The sequence below is a fragment of the Juglans regia genome, chromosome 13, assembly GCF_001411555.2.
Source record: "Juglans regia cultivar Chandler chromosome 13, Walnut 2.0, whole genome shotgun sequence".
In the NCBI taxonomy this organism is placed as follows: Eukaryota; Viridiplantae; Streptophyta; class Magnoliopsida; order Fagales; family Juglandaceae; genus Juglans; species Juglans regia.
In genome coordinates, this window is record NC_049913.1 from 12,163,187 (window position 1) to 12,185,730 (window position 22,544).

General features: G+C 39.4%; 3 protein-coding genes across 3 annotated transcripts; 2 read left to right on the forward strand and 1 right to left on the reverse strand.

Moving 5' to 3' along the window:
• Nucleotides 1–2,865: 2,865 nt before the first annotated feature.
• On the forward strand, nt 2,866–6,766 carry LOC108988792. The gene is made up of 5 exons (XM_018962152.2): nt 2,866–3,273; nt 3,360–4,666; nt 5,406–5,822; nt 5,917–6,158; nt 6,256–6,766. The coding sequence occupies exons 1-5, from the start codon at nt 3,200–3,202 to the stop codon at nt 6,505–6,507; spliced, it is 2,292 nt and encodes a 763-aa protein (XP_018817697.1). The 5' UTR covers nt 2,866–3,199; the 3' UTR covers nt 6,508–6,766.
• Nucleotides 6,767–7,639: 873 nt separating this feature from the next.
• On the forward strand, nt 7,640–10,980 carry LOC108988800 (60S ribosomal protein L34-like). Its single transcript, XM_018962166.2, has 4 exons — nt 7,640–7,798; nt 7,986–8,065; nt 10,337–10,446; nt 10,581–10,980. Exons 1-4 carry the CDS (start codon nt 7,720–7,722, stop codon nt 10,672–10,674), a joined length of 363 nt encoding a protein of 120 aa, XP_018817711.1. The 5' UTR covers nt 7,640–7,719; the 3' UTR covers nt 10,675–10,980.
• A 5,780-nt stretch (nt 10,981–16,760) lies between these two features.
• LOC108988771 (protein FEZ-like) lies at nt 16,761–18,475 on the reverse strand. Its single transcript, XM_018962122.2, has 3 exons — nt 18,269–18,475; nt 17,751–18,052; nt 16,761–17,641 (listed from the first exon to the last, which is right to left on the reverse strand). The coding sequence occupies exons 1-3, from the start codon at nt 18,447–18,449 to the stop codon at nt 16,901–16,903; spliced, it is 1,224 nt and encodes a 407-aa protein (XP_018817667.1). The 5' UTR covers nt 18,450–18,475; the 3' UTR covers nt 16,761–16,900.
• Between the last annotated feature and the right edge of the window lie 4,069 nt (nt 18,476–22,544).

A 22,544-nucleotide genomic window follows, 5' to 3' on the forward strand; every position in this document is an offset into this window, starting at 1 on the left:
GTGTGGAAAATTCACAATTCCTTAACTTGTATCAAGATATTCATATATATGTTAATGCAACATGCACTTCAGACCACAATCCTATCTTCATCGAATTGAATACTCAAGGTCAATATGGCAAAAGGAATACAAGAGTATTCAGATATGAGTTCAGTTGGAGACAAGGGAAAGTCAGGACCTTATAGCTACTACATGGAATGTGTTGGAGATTAATACAATACCCATACTCACTACCTTCACAAGTTTTGCGGCACAAATACTTTCCTCGTATAGATTTTCTCAATGCAAAAATGGGCTCTAACCCCCTTATATTTGGAGAAGTTTTCGGCATGCTAGACCTTTACTTAAAGAATGGCTTATATGGAGGGTGGTAGATGGGAAATCTATAAAGATTTGGATAGACAAATGACTGTCAACACCTACAACTTTCACTCCTCAAAGTAGTCAAAATTGTCTCAGCACAGAAACTAAATTGGAGGAACTGATTAACTAGGAAACAAAGTAGTGGAAGATCAATATCATTAAAGAAATATTCTCACAGAAGGAGGCAGAAAAAAATAGTCAAATTGCTTTAAGTAGAAGCAACAGACATGATAAATTAGTGTGGAGAGGTACAACTAATGGACTATTCACAATAAGAAGTGCTTACTTCATGCAAGGTGAAATTCAAGAAAAAAGCAAAGGTCAATGCTCTCACAGCTCATAGCAAAATGAAGACTGGACAAGGATCTAGAAGTTAGAAATCCCTCCAGCTACAAAAAATTTCATTTGGAGAGCATGCCTTGATATATTACCAACTAAAGTCAACCTGTGCAAGAGGGAGGTGATAATAGATCAAAGTTGTCCATTATGTTTAGTGGAGCCAGAGACAACTGAACACGTTTTATGGAATTGCATCTTAGCCTCTAACATTCTAGGCCAATGCTCAAGAAGAATTCATAAAAGTAGAGTCTCATGGATCAGTTTTGAGGCTCTGATACAAGATATGTTCAACAAGCTGGATAGAGAAGAATTGGAAGAACTCATTTTGATTTTCTCGAATTTGTGGAGGAGAAGGAATGAATATGTTTTTAAAAACATATTAATTGACCCAAAATTAGTGATATCCAAGGTAAACTAGATGAAACAAGAACTGGCATGTATATATCTTAGGTCCATTGTCCTGACTGAATACAACAATAGAAGGAATGTTAGATGGGATTGTCCACCACCAAATTTTTGTAAAATAAATTGGGATGTGTCAATTGATAAAAAGCAGCTCAGACTGGAAATTGGAATTGCAGTTAGAGATGAGGAAGGTAAATTTCTAGCCACAATGAGAAAGAATGAAACTTATACTCTTGATCTAGCAATAGCATAGGCTAAAGGGGCTCATATAGCAACAGATTTTGGATTGCATTTGGGGATGAGAAGGGTAGTGCTTGAAGGAGATTCTAAGAGGGTTGTTTTGGCCATTCAGAAACAAGAGCAAGATGAAAGTTATTTTGGGATGATCATTGAAGAAATCAGAGACAATTTAGCATGTTTTGATGTTTGTATTACTAAACACATTTATAGAGAAGGTAATGTAGTTGCACATAAACTAGGTAAACATGCTTTACTTGTAACAGACCGTATAGTGGATTTGGAGGAAACTCCCCACTATCTTCAATGTGTTTTCTAAATCAGTGAATGAATGAAAAGGATCTATGTTTTAACTCTCTCCCTTCTCTCTAAAACTTCCTTCACAGATTCGGCTAGAGGGGTGGGAGCTTCGGCTCCCTTCCCTTCCCTCCCTCCCTCCTCCTCCTTCCTCCCTCCCTTTCTTCTATATAGTGTTTTGTTTTTGTGTATTTTCAGGCGAAATAAGAGAGACTCGTAGATCTGGGTTTTCCTGCCCCCCACAGGCCAGCATGTGCCCCGCCATAGTGTTGCCCAGTTGTCAATCTTCAAGACCATGGAATGCGGCACCAAACGGAGCGGTGAGTAGCCCGCACGCGCGGGTCTAAGTTCCGGCATCATTTGGCGCGTGGCTTTCACGCACCACCGGGGAGCCCTCTGTCAACATCACGCCGGCATTTCTAGAGTTTGTGAGTCCGGGATCTCCAAGGTCGACTGTCGGGTCTCTTCCCAGAGTGGCGTGTGTACTGCAAGCGCTACAACAGCCTTTGTGCACTGTTTTTTCCTTTTTTGTGCAGTGTTTTTCTTTGTAATTTTCTTTTGTGTAATGTAGTTTCTAGGTTAATAAAAATCCAGAAAAAGTAGTGCCTTCGGACTTTGGTCTGAATGGAGTAGTAGTACCCCCTCCGTGTTGACCGGGTTTGGTATATCCTACCATGTTTATCGGGATATGGGGCTTTGTAACCTCTGTCGTGGACAGATATGATATTTTCTCTAAGATCTAGGTCTTTAGAGATTTATCGTCTAGACTAAACTATGTCAGTCACGAAAGTGTACTGGGAAGATATTAACGATTGTAATTGATTTATTTTTCAAGTTAACTTTATAAGTCTTCTCTCAATGAAGGGTAACATCCATTTTATCAAAAAAAAAAAAAAAGAACTCAGTACCTTGACGAGCACAGAGAAAACACCACGGCGAACTGAAAAGTAGATAACATGCATGAACCACACGATTCGTATGTAAAACTCTCCACCTCATCATATTCGTATGCATGACTTATTGTGACACGAACCGACCAGAGTCTCCAGCTCATCATATTTGACTCTCCGTTTTCCAAACGTGGCATCCCTCTTGAGTAAATATTCCCAAAACCGCAATAGAAACTCCCAATCTGTTGCCACAGCATATTAGACCGACCCCAAAAAGAAACTCCCATCCCATATTATTTATTTATTTATTTGTACATTTTTATTGTTCCTACAAACAACATATATTCTTCGCAAGTTGCTTTCTTTCTCTGCAGAGTTTTCTCAATCCCTCCTTTAATCTGGCCCGTTTGGCCTCGAATGATACCACTGATTTTTCTTTCACCAACAAAGTACGCTGTCTGCAAGTGGGGCGTCCACTATCTCCAGTAAACCTTGATTGAGAAATTCTGTGCCCGTGTCACTCTCCGACTTTGCTTAGAATTTGAGGGAAAAACTTCGAGGTTGATTGAAATGATGGGTACCAAAAACTTGCTTAAGCCAAAAGCCATTTCGATTTGGTTACTAATCTTCTTGTAAATGAGTATGTGTTCCGGAACAAGGTTTGGGTTATGGGTTCTGTATGGGTTTTTGTCTGGAACTTCGTCTTCTCTGTTCTTGGATTAATTATCATATTCGTATTCAGGTACGCTTTCATTTTTGTGTTTTGAATAGTTACTTTTTCAAGCTTTTGATAATTTAAAACTGGGAGTTCTTTTCTGCTACTTTCAGATCTCAAGCAAATATTTCGGAAAACGCCAATCGTAGCGGTGACATTCATTCTCGACAAGACGATCAAACTGGTTCAAGTGATTTGCATACTGATGGTTTCAGAGAAGAAGAGGCTGCTTTTAGCGAACCGGACAGTAAAACTGGCAATAAAAGCAATGCAGAAAGAGAAAGTTCTGAGTATGCCACGGCTGCCGACGCTAGCAGGTATGAGTTTGTGTCCGGGAAAGGTGTTCGTGGATTCTTGGAAGGACCAGAAACCACGAGCTTCAGTGTCCGAGAATTGTTTGCTCGCTCGGATGATTATACTGTTTGCAACGACCAAAGTCTTGGTCCTAGGATTTTTACCGACAAAGATTTTCGGGAGCTCAATTTAGAAGAAGAGGCCATTGATCAAGAGAAAGCAGAGGACTCTGTCGAAAACTTTGGCTTTGGTGAGGTTTTGGAGAAAGCAGAACAAGAAACATCCAATGAAAAAAAATTGATTTCGGGGGAGGGAGACCAGATAGATGGCGCAGAAAGGAGTATTCTATGTAACGATGATATTGTGGATGAAGTTGAATCGGTTTCCGAAGATTGCTCTCTACGATTTGGATCAGAAACAGAGTCGATTAGTTCAAGCGGTGAATTGTCGATGAACAATCACACGATTGATTCAATTACCTATGAGGTTTTGGCCAGCAAAAATGTCGGTGAAGGATGGGAATGTGAAGCCCTTTTGGCCAATGATGGAGGAAAAGTAAAAGACAAATTTCAAGAAGTTTCAAGCTTTGAAACAAGTCTCTGGGGGCCCCAAGAAATTGTTGCTGTTGATCAGCCACATGATTCCGATGAAGAATACATAGAACTAGAACCCCATTTGCAGAATCTAAGCAGCGTGGAAGACGCAGCTTTGTTTGCGGGAGAGTCGGGAAAGTTTGAGAACAAACATGAACAGGAAAAGTTAGGCCAAGAAGAGTCAGAACCCAAGTATATTTTGGAAGAATCTATAGGAACCGAACCTTCGGAATCAAACTCTGATTACCAAAACGACTTGGAATTCCTATGGGAGCATGGAGATGTACTAGAACAGCTGAAAATGGAATTGAGAAATCTGAGAACTGGGGGACTTCCTACTATATTAGAAGAGGAGGAAGAAGAAGAAGAAGAACCAGAGTCTCCAGCAATGGTGGAAGATCTAAAGCCACTGAAGATTGAAGAAAAGCTCCAGTTCAAAGATAGAATGGAAGAGATCCAAAAGGTGTACAAGAGCTACTCAGAAAAAATGCGAAAACTGGATATCTTGAATAGCCAGACCATGCATGCAATTGGTGAGTTTCGGACTAGCCTATTTCTTTGGTATGTGATTTCGTTCCCAGGCATGTTAAAGCTGTAGTGCCTATTTCTCTCTCAAGGGCTCGTCGTCCGAGCCTTTCAATTTGCAGTGTGAAGGAACATCTTTGTTTGAAGTTCATTTTCTGAAGGCTAGTGCTACTCCGCAATGCATGCCAAAAGAAAATACTAAAACCCACGCTATTAATGTTTCACTATCAATTAATAAAAAACTAAAAAAATTAATGAATTATGAAACTGATAAATCATAAATTAGGGTAACGATGCCGATGGCATAGTGATAGATTTTCTGACATTACCGGGAAGGGAATTCTTTGTTGGTGTTTTATCATCTTCATGTTTATGCTGATCATGTGCCACTTGTCAGATTCAAATGCATGCCACAATTACCAGTAACAGGTACATGTCCGAAGTCTTTGATCCATCCAATTAACCTCCCTTTCATGTCCCTTCCTCCTCCCTCCTTTCGATCGGACTTTAAGCGATCTACCAATGGTAATACTTGCTTTATTGATGGTGATACTGGCAGAATCTTAATAATGGCTCTATACCCCACTCCCATATGAACTTTGTGGTTCGTAAAGCATCCACGAAACTGAACAAACCTAGCTTTCCGAATGATTTTGACTGAAACAAGTTTCAAATAAATTATTTGATGATAAAACGAACAACTTTACTGATCTGCTTTGTGATTAAAAAAAAAAAAAATTTGTGTAGGGTTTCTCCAGCTGAAAGAGCCAGTTAAATCGATTTCAATGCAAAAATCTTCAGCTTCAGCTGCTAAATCTCTTCCACATAACATATGGCCACGAAAAGCTCGAAGAGTCAGTACGGCTGACCCTATGCACAAACTCAACGAAGAATTGCAATGCAACTTGGAATTGGTTTATGTTGGGCAGGTTTGCCTTTCATGGGAAATACTCCATTGGCAGTTTGGGAAAGCTCAAGAACTCATGCAGGAATACGACTCTCAGGGTTTTCATCTCTATAATCAAGTTGCAGGTGAATTTCAATTGTTTCAAGTACTTCTGCAGAGGTTTTTAGAGAACGAACCATTTCAAGGCCCCAGAGTGCGAAACTATGTCAACAATCGATGTGTTCTTCGAAACCTTCTCCAAGTGCCACCCATTAGAGGTAAATAATTAAAGTTGGACAAAAAAGCATACTGTGTAATGTCATTTAAGCACCTTGCACTTCTTATAATTTAGTATATGTGCATGCATGCCAGATGATTGCATGAAGGATAAAAAGGTAGGAACATCGGATCAGGCGAAGGAAGATCATGCAATTTCAAGTGGCATGATAGCAAGAATCATTGAGGAATCAATGCGAGTGTTTTGGGAATTTCTTCGTGCTGATAAAGATGAAGGGAAGACGATCCTAAATGTTCCTCATCAGAAAAATCATGTGAATCTCCAAAATGATGCAGACCTGACGCTCTTGATGGACATTCGAGCTGATCTTCAGAAGGTTTGCTTTCTAAATTTCTAGATACTAACATTATTAGGACTGGTGTTTATAACTCAAGAATTCAATTTAAACCTTCTAATTCAATAATGCCTTGCAGAAGGAGAAAAAGCTCAAGGACATACTGAGAAGTGCAAATTGCATTGTAAAGAAGTTCCAAAAGCATCAGAGCGAGGATTTGGGTTATTCAATATTCTTTGCACAGGTTGAACTTAAACTGGTTTCAAGAGTGCTAAACATGTCAAGATTAACGAGGGACCAATTAGTGTGGTGTCATGAAAAACTAGACCAGATTAGCATTGTTAGCAGAAGGATTCAGGTGGAGCCCTCGTTTTTTCTGTTTCCATGTTGACACGGCAGCCAGTGCCACGATGCTTCTTTTGATCAACTGTATAGATGCTGGCCGTCACTCTAGATTTATACAACACAGAGAAAGAAAGTATAACATTTGGTTAGACATGCTTGTTAAGGAGATTATAAATTGATGTATAGATTCACTAGGGAAGCTTTACAAATAACTCAGAAAATTTGGTCTTATTTTCCTATTGCAAGTTACTTTTATTGTAAATTAAATAATAACGTATCACATACAATCATGTCAGTTTATGAATTTAATTTTATGAAATCATTTTGTGGCTATAGCACAACGTTTTGACAAACTGGAATATAATGTTTTTTTAACATACCAATAACGTCCCACCATTGAAATAACAATTGTTTTAAGGAAAACCCCTCTCATAACAGCATAACACTCGAAACTCCTTATCAATTTTTTCTTGAGAAATTTTTTTCACTAGTTTTAAAGAAACCCTTCTCACAACGCAATACGCATGAGTTCTTAAGATAGTAATTAATTTACAAAGTTTTTTACGTGAGATTTTATTTTTAGCATAGCATTCACGATTATGTTTGTAAAATATAGCGCTGTCTTCTTTTATCTAATTCTATCTTTAATTTTCCATTTCTCTTTCATTTTTTGGCAGAGTTTGTTCACCCAGTCTCTCTTTTAACATTTGGAGGATACCAATCATTTACTGTACTTTTAGGTTTTGTTTAGATGTTAAGGTGATCTTAAATAATTTAAGTTAATCTGTAAATAATAGTATTTTATAAATTTTATTGAGATGTATTTAAATGTATAAAATAAGTTGAAATATGTATTTAAATGTATGAAATAAATTGAGATGAATTTAACTTTTTATGAAAAATTAAAAAAGTATGGATTGAGTTAACATAGCCTTACATTTCTCTTTTTGATCTATTGTTATATTGTTCAAAGAAAATAAAAAATGGGCTATATAGAAAAGAGTAAATTTATTTATCATCATTTTTATCATCACGCAATAAACAGTCCTAAATTCCCATATATACGAAGGCAAAACGACGACGGTTTTCTTTAATTTCTCAAATTTATCTAAGATGTACTCACGGCCGTTGGATCTAGGGCATTAAACAGTCGAAACCTCCAATATATTTTTCCCTTTCTTGTTCACGCAGTTCTAACCCTCCTCTGCTTTCGCCCAAAACCCTAGTAGAGAGAGATAGTCTCAGAGCTTCTCAAAAAATGGTTCAGCGCCTCACTTATCGCACGCGTCACAGCTACGCCACCAAATCCAACCAACATCGTATCGTCAAGACTCCCGGTAAACCCTTAATACTCTCTTTAATCTTCACTCAATTTATTGAGTTTTTTGGTTTTATATATATATCGTATGCAATAGTGAGCTACGAAAACAACCAATTTATTTGTATTGTATATGCGAGATTTGATTTGGTTGTTTGATTATTTTATCATGTATGATTTTGTGTCTGATTGTTTGGGTGTACAAGGAGGGAAACTCGTGTACCAGAATACTAAGAAGAGAGCGAGTGGGCCTAAGTGTCCCGTCACCGGCAAGAGGATCCAAGGGGTATTTCCATTTTTCTCATTTCTCCAATATTTTTTTATATATATGTAAATATAGAGATCTGAACATATATTTTATATCCTATCGTTTGTTTGAAGTTGATTCGGATTTAATTTGATTTTATATGTTTTAAATGCGAAGCCTTTAACAGAAGCCTTTCTTGGGTAAAATCTGCAAAAAGCTGCTATTTGTGTGAAAGGATTTAACGAAAATCCGATTCGCTTTACTGATAAACATGGAAATGATAGGAATACAACAGGTCTTTAATTGGCGTTGGTATGGGAGGGCGAATACTATACATCGAGTTTTAGCATGATTAAGTGGGAATTTGTTATAACGGAGCTGTATTAGAGTAAGGAGATTGAAAAGTCTTTCCTTAGTTTGTTTCACCAAGACGGATATGGCCACTAGACAGATCCAACAGTAAATACAGGTAACTATTATTAGTGTAGGGCAGGGTTTTTTGCATGGAAAGTGTTGACACTGGTGTAAGTTGCTTTGGCTTTTTGAACTCTGTGCCATAGATCCAGTTTATAATTAAATACGGATAAAAATATAACTGAACTGAGGTCAAGGGTACCAAATAAATTGAAAACTAGTAGGATCTTGCTAAAGATCATTCATTACTCTTTAACCGGTAGTTTTCATATTTTTCAAGAAGGCAGAATAATTCTCCATTTTTTTATAAGCAATAAGAAGTTTTATTAAGGCTAGTAAATAGGCATAGCCCAAGTACACAGAGAGTATACAAGCAGAAAAATCTAAATACAAGCTAGGAACTTTTTTTTTTTGGATAAGTAATACAAGCTAGGAACTAAGAGCTAGGAAAAGCTAAAAGAAGGCAGCATAATTCTCCTTGTACACTTGTGCCGTCTTTTCCTTAATAGCTGTGTAAAAAGTTAAACTTTACAAAGAAAGGTGTGTCAAATTTTGAAATAGGAGCATTTAATATTTCGCAAGCATTTTCCTGAAGAAAGTGGTTTGCAGAATAAGTTTTTTTAAAAGGATTCGGGAAATTCAATTTTTTTACACATTCAAGGTTAAATGTTACATACTATAGTTTTATATACGTCCTGTGTACTTATAAAAAAAAATATACACCTTGTGTACTTCGATTGTGTGTTTTGTGCTTTTTAATGATAATTCTCTTATTACCTATAAATTTTTTTAAATACTGTAGTTTTGTCTGTGCTGTGGATGAGTCGACGTGAAAAATTTTATTTTTTCTTTTAATAAGGAAAACTACTTCAGGAGTGAGAATGTCTATTGAATAGTGGCGGTGTGGTTGGTTTCTTTTCGTTGCAATGCCAAGACATTAAACAGCTGATATCTGAACCCTTCATCTTTTAATGATGTGATGATTCAAACAAGGAAAGGCTTATGATGGATACCTAGGCACCAATATGATGTCAACCTCATATAAACATCTGGAAAGGATAAGGTCAAATTGCCAACGTATTACGTCCATAGATCCTCATATTGAACAGTAGGGAAAGTGCTATTCTAATGTTTCTTTTGTATACAGAAAGGATGGCACGCATACTTTCCACTCCTTGCCAATCCTTGTTCTTTGAAAACCATAGTACCAAAACAACATTCTAATTGCATGGATTGGATTGGACTGTTTCAACTTTGCCTGTTCCAGATGTATCTTTAGGCTTGAGACTGCGAGCTTCAGGGTACCTTCCTCCTTGTCAATCGCAGAGAGACAGTGGGCTTTTTTCCTTTTAGTCATTTGTTTTCACATGGCACCCAATATTGAAGGTGCACAATATAATGTACCTTTTGTTAGAACTTGAAAACTCAATAGATGAACAAGCGTGGTTGCAGTTTTTGTTTGATGACCATTTATCATTGGCTAATGGCCCAAGATGGTGTAGCTCTTACTATTTCTACTACTCAACAATTTCTAGCTATTTTTCCTTTTGACTTCTTAGTGGAGCTCCTGTACACCTGTGTACTGGGCTAGTACTCTTTTTCATCATTAATAAATTCTTTTGTCTTACTAGTAAAAAAGTATATATATATGTTTGATGACAATTTAGCCAATATGATTGTTTAGTTTATGTTATATTTCTCTTCTTTTTCTCAAATGGATTGATTCCAGTTCTTTGGAATGTATTGATACTAGCCATTGGGTTTTGTTTGCTCAAAATATTAGGATTTGTTTTTGTTATAGCACAATTATGGATATAGTTTGTGATATTCCATTTCTTCACCACGTGAGTTACAAGTATAGTTTTTGCTGTGATACAATGTTGGCTGTGTTTACAGATTCCTCATTTGAGGCCTGCTGAATATAAGAGGTCTAGGTTATCTCGAAACCGAAGGACTGTTAACCGGGCTTATGGTGGAGTGCTGTCTGGAGGTGCTGTCAGAGAGAGGTTTGTTTTTGTTAGAGCCTAATATCAACAGTTTTTCTGTTTTTTTATTCTTTTTCTGTTTTTTTATTCTTTTTGGTTCATGTGGTTGGGATGTTTTGAATGAGCATTCTGAATTTGTTCCAATTGGTTTGTAGGATCATTCGAGCCTTTTTGGTGGAAGAGCAAAAGATCGTGAAAAAGGTTTTGAAGATTCAGAAGACAAAGGAAAAGCAAGCCTCAAGGAGTTAAGGTTTGAAGCCTAGCGACTTTGAAGCAGCTTTAGTGTAATTTTGACTATGGCAGAGTGGCGAATTATGGAAAAGTAATGAGGTTTTCTGATTTGGATCTTCATTTTGCATTTTTCTTTGGCTGGTTTAATGCATATTATCATTTTGTCGACAAATCCATTGTGCTATAGATTTTGATTTTTGCTGTGGTGCTATATTAGTTTTCTTATTCTGTCATTTTCTTAAAGATCGATACAGATGCTTCGTTAAGAAATGATTTGTGATTTACTATTGTTTTAATTATCTGAATGCTGTTTATGGCGGTTTATCTACCATCGTATTTATCTTCTGTGGTTCGATTCCGGTGGCATCTGTTATATGATAGGCGTAAACCTGGCACTTTATTCGTGGCAACCAGTTTGTTCGTAATAGCCTAATAGGTGGAAATGTCTCCATTATTAAAGCGCTGAAGGTGCTTGGGATAAAAGGTATGCTCATTTAAAATCTGCAATTCATAAATAGATGTAAATTCTCCGCTGGCTTGGTGGCGAAGGGTAAATTTCAGGGAAGTTTGGGTGGCACAAGGTTGCATGATTGAAAGATCATCAAAATTGGTCAAAAATATGAAATGTGGCAGTGCAAAACACGCACAAACCAACAATGGCAAACAAATAAACCAGCACGTGATAAGCAAACACTATACAATTTATGTGGTTCAGTAACTTGTTTACGTTTATTAAGTTGTAGAAATTTTATTAATCAGAAGAGATTATAATCATTCAATCTTAACTCATGTTTTAGGATTTTTGCTTACACAATATGTATTCACTTGACTATTGTTCTTTCTGAAAAAATATGTTGAAAAACGTACATCATAAGTAATACTATTTGGCAAAACTTGGGTCATTCGCTCAAGTGATGTATTAAGTGCAGCTCGAGTGAACACTAAGATTTGTGTCTTGTTCAAGCCCATCGTCGCACGAGACTCTAACTAAATCACGAGTTGATTTTCGCTCAAGTCCACTATCAAGCGCATCTCAAGCGAACTCACGGGTTGAGATTCACTCGAGCGACAGTCGAGCGAACTCTCTATTTCTCAATTTTCTGCTCACAAACTAAGCTCTACATATAACCCAACAATCTCTCACTTGGAGACTGGTTCTCCAAATGCCCTCTAATATTTCTAGCCCAAGACCTACCACAAAAGATACACTTTAGTCGAGCCAACTTCAGTCTCTTACGTACATTGTCCATAGTCAGCACATCCACTGGGTGATTCATAACTCCCACTGCAGTAGGAGTATCCAGTCTCAGACCGATCTTGGCAACCTCAACCAACTTCCCCAGGGTTACATAAGGAACAACAAAGCTAACTTCTTTTGGCTTCCTCATAAGTTTTGCGCGATCAAGCTTACATTTCTACTCTCTTGTATTTTCCTGCACATCACTAGACCCTGATGTTAAGATCTCTTACCATGTGCTAAGACCAACGCACCCTTAGTGATCTTTCAAGTTACTCTAGAGAATGCTATTACATAACCACTATCATCAAGTTGTCCCACAGAGATCACATTTTTCTTCAGATTTGGAATGTGTCTAACTTGTTGTAAAGTCCACATACCCCTGCTTGGAAGTGTGATGCACACATCACAGACTCCCACTACATCCAGTGCCTTTCCACGTGCCACGTAAATCTTTTCAAGATCACCAGCAACATAATTTTGCATGATCTCTCGATATGAAGTGTTGTTGAACGAAACCGTTGAATCCAACATACATACATGTCCATAATGCAAAGAATGGTATAGGGATGTTATAATGCACTTCCTTAACTTGTTTGCATCATTTAACTCATGGATACAAACATACATACTTGTCCATAATCATACCCATCAATGGTTGTCTTTGCATAACCATAATAAAAAAATAGATTTTATTTATACACTACAAATGGTTCCTAAATTGTCCAACAAGGAATGTAGCTATTTATGTGAGGGGGTAAAAACAATAAAGCCCAATACAGGGCCATCCACCAGGCCACATTAGAAGAAAAGATGAAAATATATGAGTGGAAGACAAGGGGGATGTGCAGCAGGTGAAGGGTGTCAGGGGTAGGGGTCATGGGGTCAGGGAATGTAGTGGGCTACCAGGGGGTCAGGGGAGCATAGGGCTGTCAGGGAGAGTCAGACATACAAAGGCTTGGCCTTACCACTGTAGGGGCGCACGCGGGAAAGGGAAATCAAATAATTAGGAGGGTCCAGACGACTGCCGAGGATAACTTCTTCTTCTTCTTCTTCTTCAATTTTCTTCCTCTTCGACTTCTCCTTCAAACTCAGAACAGGGAGCTCCAACCAATTTTTCTCCAGTAAATGTATCTGAAGCCACTATTGTACAGATAGGAATGAGAGATCATGAGAGACTGTAAATAAGGATATTATAGTGGATTTCTCTTCCCCAAACTCCCGTGGATATAGGCATTATATCTAATCACGTAAACCCATGTGTTTATCTCTTTTAATTCTCAGCATTTATGTTTTCCATTCACTGTCATGGATGTATGCACTGACACCGTATAACCACATCATATCACTGCCGAGGGCTCCTAATAACACCGATTGAGGCCCAAGTCGTCCCAGTAGGCCGGGAATGACTCTTTCTCCCATTTCAGCCTGTTGTGCGATTTTTACAATATCAACAGTGGCGCCGTCTGTGGGATCTAATTTCCTTTCTTCGTTGGAGGTGGGACAATGATGATTTCTCGGCACACTGAATAAATCATCGGACAAATGGATAATAACCTACCAAATGAGTATTCTCAATTTTTTTAACTTTTACATTTATAAAAATGCTGCTGCAAAAAAAGGGCGAGTAAATTTTTTCTCGCCCAGGCGAGGAATCGAGCTCCTCACCATTATACTAGTTCACTCTAACACACAATGCAAGAGTAAGCACGCGGTAAGGACTGATTGCGCAAAATTCACACTGCCCGAACACTAGTGGGCAAACATTGTGCACTTAAGTGCACAGTAGCACACAAGTACTGCACCCCACATGTACAGTACTCAAGCCTGCACGTTCACCATGCATGCATGCACGTCCACTGTGCATGCATGCACGACTGTCGTGCACTCACAGTGCACTAGGCACGGCTTTGCATACGCCCAAAGCTCGCAGCGCCACGTTGCGAGCCCAATTGAACCACCGACGATCACCACTCCGGCCGCCAATGGTCTCTGCCCCCACAGCCACGGCCCCCGCCAAAGAGGCCATGGACGGTGCGCCTCGTGCGCATGGAGACCATGGCACAGCCCAGCCATGCCGCGACAAGAGAGGGTGTCAACACCCACTACCTGGGTTGCCGGCGTTTTCTGCCTCCACCAAGCCGATGTTGTCTGCCGCCCCTAAGGACCAAGCTTGGCCCCACACAACACAGAAGCTCACGATGATTTCCCGTGAGTTGCCTGACCCTCCGGTAGCCACCACTTGGGCCACCAAATGTTTCTGTCTCAGACCAAGCTGTTCTTGTGGCTCATCACAACCAGCTCCATGCCCACCTGCTCGGGAGCACCACACGGCAGCCCCTCGGCTCGATAGCTACTCTGCTCAACACTTCCACCAGCTCGAGACCAATTCTCGTGCTGCTCAGGAATCACAGCCAGAACTCGTTACGCTCGGGAGCCACTAGCCCATCTACTCAGGACCAACCATCATGCGACTCGGGAGTCACCATGGCAGCCACCGGCTCGGCAACCCACTTACACAGGAGCAACTTAGCTCGGCAATCACCTGCCCAGAGGTCACCAGCTCGGAAGCCAGCTCCCCAGCTCAGGAACCTACTAGTCGAAAGTCACCAACTCGGCACCCCACCAACTCGGCATCTCCACTACCCACCAGCTCGGATAAACAACCTGTCAGCTCGGGAACCTTCGCACCTCTTTCGCTTGGATAGTCAATTTCTCAGCTCGGGAACCTCCGCTCTGCACCTCTCCTACTCAGAAGCCACCTCACCAGCTTTGCAACCACCTGCTCGGGAGTCACCAACTCGATGACAACCTACTCGGCATCCCACCAACTCGGGACATCACCTCACTTAGCACGAGAGTTACCTACTCAGCTTACCGGCTTGGCATCTCCACAGCCCACTCTCCTCGGGATAGATCCTCAACATCACTCAAACTCTCCACTCCACTCGGGATTCACCTCCACAACTCGGGAAAGCACAGCTCGGGGAAGTCTCCTCTGCACAGAAAAATCTCCCCTGCACGGGAAAACCTTCAGTCATTCGAGAAAGTGATGTTTGCTCTGACCAGGAGAGTTTGCAGCACACAAGAACACTGTTCAAGTCATCTGCACTTGAACACAACTTAGGCCAGCACGGGACGCATTACTTGGGAAATTCATCTACTTGGCACAAGACTCATTGCTCAGAATTCGCCTGCTCAGCCCCCTAGCTCGTAGCCCAACAACCAGCAACAGAAAACTGTTGGTCAAGCGAAAATTGACCTTAGAAACTAAAAACTTTCCAGTATTGTCTCTCAAAATTTGTGTGAATTCATTTTTACTAATAAAACTACTCCCTATAACGCGAAATGCCGGCCACGTAGCTCTACGTTCTGACAGAGCAATTCAGCACTAATGAGTGCCTCCATTCAACAAAGTAGAGTCCCTAGACTAGCCATGAAGTCAGGTCCCTATACTAGCTGCAGGGTAACGCCAAGTCTCTAGACTTGCCGACCCCCCGTTCAACAAAGTCAAGTCCCTAGACTTGCCAAGAAGTCGGGTCCCTAGACTTGTTGCTGGGTAAGGCCAAGTTTTTAGACTCAGTGCCAACCCCCTGTCTAACAAAGCCGAGTCCCTACACTCGCAAGAAATCGAGTCCCTCGACCCACTGCGGGGTAAGGCCAAGTTTTAGACTTGGTGCTGACCCTCTATCCAACAAAGTCGAGTCCCTACACTCACAAGAAGTCGGGTCCCTCAACTCGCTACTGGATAAGGCCGAGTCCCTAGACTTGCCGACCCCCGTCTAACAAAGCCGAGTCCCTAGACTCGCCATAAAGTCGGGTCCCTAAACTCGCTACGGAGTAACGCCAAATCTCTAGACTTGCTGACCCCCTATCCAACAAAGTCGAGTCCCTAGACTCATCATAAAGTCGGGTTCCTAGACTTGCTGCGGGGTAAGGCCAAGTCTCTAGACTCTTCGACGCTCCGTCCAACAAAGTCAAGTCTCTAGACTCACCACGAAGTCGAGTCCTTAGACTCACCACGAAGTCGAGTCCCTAGACTTGCACAAGCTGCCTGCCCGCATTCTACGTAATCGAGCTCATATTTCAATCTTGAGTCCAGAAATATTTACTGTTTGCGCCAGAGGAATAAATGAACAGGGACCGACCTCCAAAATTTACTTCCTACGTATTCGGAGAAACCAAGTCGGTAAGTTAGAGATGTCTATGTAGATTAATTATACAAATATATGAGTTTGATCATGCTGCTTATTAATTAAGAATCTAAAGCATGTATTAATTATTTGGTCCTATATGTGCAGCATTCATTTCACGATAATGATCTATTTAGATAAATTTTTTAGCCATAAAAAGATTCACAAAAATAAATTTATAAGTATAAATTAACGTAGTTTGATGTAATACGTTAGATTACAAAACTACTTTATTATAAAATAGATATAAAATATCATATGAAATTATGTCAGTTTGTAGCTAGGTTTATTTTTATAGGATCACTTAATGATAGTAACACTTTTCATCTATTTTACATGTGTAATTCACATGCGGTTAGATATGTGTGTGTGTGTAATCTTAAAACAGTTTCTCCTCATGTACTCTTTTGACCTCATGTCTTAAACAGCTTCCATGGGATGTAATTAAAATTAGAGCTGAAGCTAGCAGACCGGCCTGGTTTCCTAATTTATTTATTTTCGTGTTACCTGGTTAATTTGCCGGCCTAAATGAAAGTCATGATATTGAGTCCAAAACCCAAATTTGGTGTGTTTGCATGCTTGTCTTGTGTATATATATGCGCTTTTGTCCGTCGTGATCAACATGGCTATGATCAAGCTTTCACTTCCTTAATTGTGCGTACGTTCACATTCTATTTCAATCGTTAAACATTCCAAAATGCCTACAAAAATATTAATATACAAAATGAACAGTACCAACTGGGTTAACGTCTAAAAGCTAGAAAACAATGACTTTGAGTAGTACTAGTGTTAATCGATCTAGCTAGTTCTTGATTCAAGCATAGCTCTTGGTTGTAGAGAAACTTGTTGACATTTCACTAGGACATGGTGAAGAATCCCACGCCAAATCCAGCTTCCAAGCATCGTTATTCAAAGGCAAACTGAATGGAAATCCGATGGAATGGACGCTATCCAACTGGTCATCGGTAAGAGGGTTTTTCATCAGCGCGTGGGCCTGCTCACCTCCGCCATCAACGTTCCTTTGCATGTCTTGGAGTAAATTGATAGAGATCAAGCCATTGCAAGGTTCTTTTGGGCCAGAACCATAGTCTACAGTACTCTGAAAGGACTTGGTTCCAAAATCTCCGAGCATTGACGACGGCATGTTTAGCAGCATGGAAGAGATGTCAACAGTGGTGCATTTTGCGGGTACTGAAGTTTCTAGAGGTGAGAAGAAGAAGCTAGAGTGGTGTTCTTCGGTTGAGATATTGGGTAGTTGAGGAGGTACTTTATCTACGGCCATTTGATTTAAGGATCTGTAGGATGCAAAGTCTAAGGGAGAAAATGCAGTGATATCATTGTTAAAAGAGAACTGAATGGCGGGAGTACAGCTGGTTTTTGATGCTAATGACATGTTCTCCGAGCCAAACTGAGTGTAATGTGGACATTTGGGTAGCATATCATGATGAGTGATATTACTTTCTGGTAGTACTCCTGGAGAGACCCAAGAGTGTGAGAAAGCTCTCTGGGTTGTGGAATTGGTTTTCTTGAATATCCTGCATATTGCCCACGAGTCCTGCAAGTAAAAATACATATATAGATATATAACTCAAATATTATATAGGCAAAGATGATTCAAAACGAATATACAGTAGAGTACGTAGTTCAGAGACATGAGTACTTACATTGGCAGGAATGCTTTTGTCCACGAATCTCTTTGGTGGTGCTGAGTCGGTGAGTGAAGGTAACCGAAACTCATGCATCATCCAGTCAGTTTTGACCCCTTTTGCAGCTCTACCTTTGTAGAAAACGAGGGATTTCTTCAAGCCAATGCACTTGGAACTTTCAGATGAGTAAATAGGCCGGTCAGTTCCAGTGGCTTTCCAAAACCCAGCTCCAGTTACCCGGTTAGGACGCGCACTGTTTCTGTATTTCCTGTCCCTAGGGCAGTAGAAATACCACTCTTTTTCCCCAGTAGGGGCCAACTCTGCACCCCAAAGAAAAGCAGCAAAAATGATTAGCCCCACCGGAACACATAGAACCAGGCTCAAAGATGGATTAGAAAAACTCAAAAAATAGAATATTAATGAGCTTCTTCATCTTTGCATGCTAGCTCGGGTATGAAAACTACGTAAACAAAGTCATGAATAGCAGACTAGCAGTAGTATCACAAGCTTTGAAGAGTTTAGTTGATCGATCTTACTTGGAAGATCCCATGGATCAAATTTATAGATATCCAGCTGCTTGATGAGCTCGATAGAGAGAGGCCGCTGCTGAATCTTTCTCTTCAGATAAAATCCAACAAGCTCCTCGTCAGTTGGATGGAATCGAAACCCTGGAAGCAAGATTTCGTCCAGTTTATCAGCATCACCTCTCTCGTCCATACCTTTCTCTCTAATTTCTAAACCCTATTTTTTCTTAGTAACCAGGAAAGAGATCAAACGGTACTATTTATGGAATAAGAGATTTTTTTTTACAACTTTCTTGTTCGAAATGGACTTTTTAATCGTCTCTGCAGATCTTAAAAACAAAACATGTTCTTGGCAATTTAAGTTTCTGGGAAACTAAGTCAAACTCCAAACTTAACAGAAAAGCTAGCTGGCTACTTTCTTTCTGTGCTGTAAACCTAAAATATATGAACTCCAAAGGCACGCAGCAACTTGACGAAGTTCACTTAGTTTGAAGCCATTATATGCTTCCTGAGAAGGGGTCTGCCTCCGAAGGATCAGCCGCCTTTTCTGGTGACTTTAAAGGAGTGTGTGTTTTGCGAGGATAGCGTTGGCTCACAGATCAGAAGCTAATGACAAAGGATCTTAGCTAGAAAGACCAACTACCAAGAAGCCCCAAGTCAAAAAAATGGATTTTATGAAGGACTCTAATTTCTCACTTAATGCACGCCATTTAGGGTTTGTTTAATCCAAGTCGAAGAATCTCAAGAAACCACCAAATCTGCAGTTATGGGGATTGTGAATCCATGTTTAATATCCCAAATATCATATTAGTTTCATGAAAGTTCTGCTACAAATCAAGACAAAGCAAACCTCCAGCAAAGTAATTTTATATTCTCTATCTTTGAACTTGTATTTGGAAACGTAGACCCGAACCAACTTCCAACAGATAAATCAAATTTTTATTCATCCATAAAATTCCCATGCCACCGCTTAGCGATTATTTTATTGTCTCAAGTTTCTCAGAATCCGAAAATCCCGTTTCTATTCCATTCCCCACAGCTTCTATTCCACTGACTTTGTCAGACTGAATTCGATATATATATAGATAGATACCTCCAAACAAACGTGTGATGAAGTCTAAATTAAGGGTACATAAAAGGGAGCACTCATGATCAGTACTCGATCTTATTATAACAGTGAAACTTATTGTTTGACCTTTGGAAGGACAATCCCAGGCCACCTATATATCGTGTGGCGCCCGCCTGCATCAATATCTGTTTTTAGAAAAGGAAATTCATTTATTTTGCTAATTTCTTTTGTATGATATAAATTTATTTTCAAGTCAGCCGCTGCATGGGTTAAGGTAAACAGACCCATTAACTCAAAAACGCAAGACTGTCAGAACCATAAAAAACTTAATCCAAAAGAACGGCAATTAGCACCCAAGTCCCACTAAAACTAACCCTGTTTCGGAAAGGAAACATTTGAGAATATCGTTTGAATCTCTGAAATTCAGACTGAACTAATTAATATTTAAAGCTCTGTTTCAGTACGGCCTTGATCAAATATTTGCTGTGGATATATGGAGATCATATCTAATATGCACACAACATTGATCCATGATGAAATACGTTGATCAACGTACACTAGCTAGTACGCGCGCGCGTTTATAGGGAATTTTAAAAAGCAAATAGGCAATTAATTATGATCTGTTCAAGAAAGAGTTGATCAGCTAACTTCGATTCGGTTAAATATTTAACTAAGATATGAACACGAAGCTGACATAATGGTCGTACGTACTGTATTTTTGTGGTCTAGTGTCGTCGATCGGTCTAGTAGTCGACATTGCATCATGTCCATGTGCCAAATGATGATCATTTCTGGCGGAAGAAGCTAGCCATGCGGCCCTTGCAGGTAGAAACCAATTAATTTAGTACGAACCCTAGATCATTTTATATAATTTTTCAATGGTAGTACCCTTGAAATTTTAGGTTTTTTAAAATTTGAACATTTCTGCATCTTTTTTCAAGAGTAATAAAAGATGCATGGCCCCTTTAAAAATGATTAGGTATATTAATTAAGGTCATGAACGACTATATATATATATATATATATATATATATAATGGCTTAATTAATTAAAGACTGGTTATTTTGCCGAAATTAATTAAGCTAGGAGACGTTGAAAGGGAGACATTGAGTTATTATCATTAATATTTGAAGTACTACAAGGCACAAGTACTCGCTTGTTGGGTGGGCTTCGGAAAACCAGGTATGGAATTCCTCACTTTCTTGCTTTTAGTGAACCAAGTTATTACAATTTGAACAACTTCCTCTAAAACTCGCATTATACTTAATTAATTAGGTCCACTTTTTCATACTAAATTTTGCTAAATATGTCGAGTGGTTGGATAGCAAGCTGCGAAGTACTGTGTATATATATATATATATATATATAAATATATATGTAGTTAATGAGGCAAGTTCACTGAGTCAAATGCCAAACTTGGGACTCAAAAATCAGTGAAACTCCCAAAATCTAGCCCTCGGTTGGAACCCTTTCTGTCTCATGTTCCTTGACCTAGGGTTTGCTTCCTTAAGCGTGTAACCAAAGTTTTAAAATTGAGTCAAACTCTTCAAGCTCAAGCTTCTATACCCTCTTTCCACGTGATGAACATTAACCTCTAAATTATAAACATCTAGGTGGCAACTCACCCCCCACCCCCCCCAAAAAAAAATAACCCTCATAATCATCACCCCAAAAACTGAACTGAAATTCGAAAGAACCAAATCCAATCTGCAACATGAAAATGGAGTTCTTAATCCAACAAACTGAAGCTCTCTCTTGGCAGGATCTAAATTTGGAACTAGCAATAGATCATGCAAAGGTAACAACAGAGCTAGTACTAGTGGGAAGAATTGTAGGAAACTTGCCCTCTTAACAAAATTGCATTGCATGCAAGCTTCAAAGCTGCTTGGAACTTTATCAAAAAATTTCATATTGAAGATTTAGAGGTAAATCTCTTCCTTTTCACATTCCAAAATCCTCAAGACAAGTAGAGGATTCTCAATCAAGCTCCATGGAATTTTAAAGGCCATTTACTTATTTTAAAACTGTGGCCTCCTGGATCCACCTGGCATGATATTAGCTTAAACTCCTCAGTTTTTCACGTACAAATACATGGCCCTACTTTGGACCATATGACAATGGAGAATGCTACTAAAATAGGGAATGCACTTTCACCCCACACTCTTTAATCATCCCCACTACCTCCTCCATAGTTGATTGGAAGCTACTCCTTCTCCATTGCTCTTTAATAATTTCTTCACAATTTTTATCCCCCACCCACATTTCCTCAAATCAAAAGTCGTCTAGTTCTAGAAATCTGAAACTTCACTTCCAATTGAACCTAAATGGGAAGATGGTCTGAATATGCCACAACACCGTGACTTACTCTAGCAGTTGGAAATAAGTTACACAAAACCAAATTTGCTAGAAACCTATTTTAGCGTCACAAAGAGCAAAAGCCACCTCAAAAACATTCAAATAATTATCAATAACAAAAGCAAGAAGATAAACAGTACAAGTCCTCTTTAAGTGCACACAGCTAACTAAAGCATGGTATAAATCTTTTCGTTCAACATTATACAAGCTACAAATCCCATCATTTGGAACATGCTTTTTTAGGAGATTCTCTTTTGTAGGCAAACCATCCTTGCAAGCACGCCAAGCAAAAATCTTAATTTTAATGGGCACAAGCATTTTCCATAGTTGTTTCCACACTGCTCTTTGGGCACTTGCAGACGAAGACTCAGCTTCTTATGAACCCTGCTGCTCTAATATAAACTTGTAACTCCTAACACTAAACAAATCATTTCTCTCATAGCCCCATACTCTCCTGTCAGCCCTATTACCAGCACACACAGCAGACTTCAAAATATTCTCAACAATACTTGGATTAAAGAGAGCTCTAAGTTTACTCACATCCCAAGTTCTAGAGTTTGCACACAAAAGGGAACTCACACAATCATTCCTGTTGTCTTCACTAATCACATTCCCTTCCTTAACTAGAGCATTATGACCCGAGATCCATTTATCAAGCCAAACGTTAACAAAATTCCCATCACCTATCCTCCGTCTACATCCCTCCACCACCCATTTCTTGGCTTCCCAAATACCACGCCACGTATATGAAGGAGATCTACCCAAACTAGCTTGTAGAGAATTTGAAGCTAAGAAGTATTTGGCTTTGAGCAACCTGTGCAGTAAAGTATTTTCGTCTTGAAATAATCTCCACCCTTGTTTAGC

Coding starts and splice junctions, on each gene's coding strand:
- LOC108988792 (XM_018962152.2), top strand. CDS start 3,200: ATGGGTTCTGTATGGGTTTTTGTCTGGAACTTCGTCTTCTCTGTTCTT. Junction 3,274..3,359: donor ATTATCATATTCGTATTCAG/GTACGCTTTCAT, acceptor TGCTACTTTCAG/ATCTCAAGCAAATATTTCGG. Junction 6,159..6,255: donor TTCGAGCTGATCTTCAGAAG/GTTTGCTTTCTA, acceptor AATGCCTTGCAG/AAGGAGAAAAAGCTCAAGGA.
- LOC108988800 (XM_018962166.2), top strand. CDS start 7,720: ATGGTTCAGCGCCTCACTTATCGCACGCGTCACAGCTACGCCACCAAA. Junction 7,799..7,985: donor TCGTATCGTCAAGACTCCCG/GTAAACCCTTAA, acceptor TGGGTGTACAAG/GAGGGAAACTCGTGTACCAG. Junction 10,447..10,580: donor GGAGGTGCTGTCAGAGAGAG/GTTTGTTTTTGT, acceptor ATTGGTTTGTAG/GATCATTCGAGCCTTTTTGG.
- LOC108988771 (XM_018962122.2), bottom strand. CDS start 18,449: ATGGACGAGAGAGGTGATGCTGATAAACTGGACGAAATCTTGCTTCCA. Junction 18,053..18,268: donor TGATCCATGGGATCTTCCAA/GTAAGATCGATC, acceptor TTTGGGGTGCAG/AGTTGGCCCCTACTGGGGAA. Junction 17,642..17,750: donor ACAAAAGCATTCCTGCCAAT/GTAAGTACTCAT, acceptor TTTTACTTGCAG/GACTCGTGGGCAATATGCAG.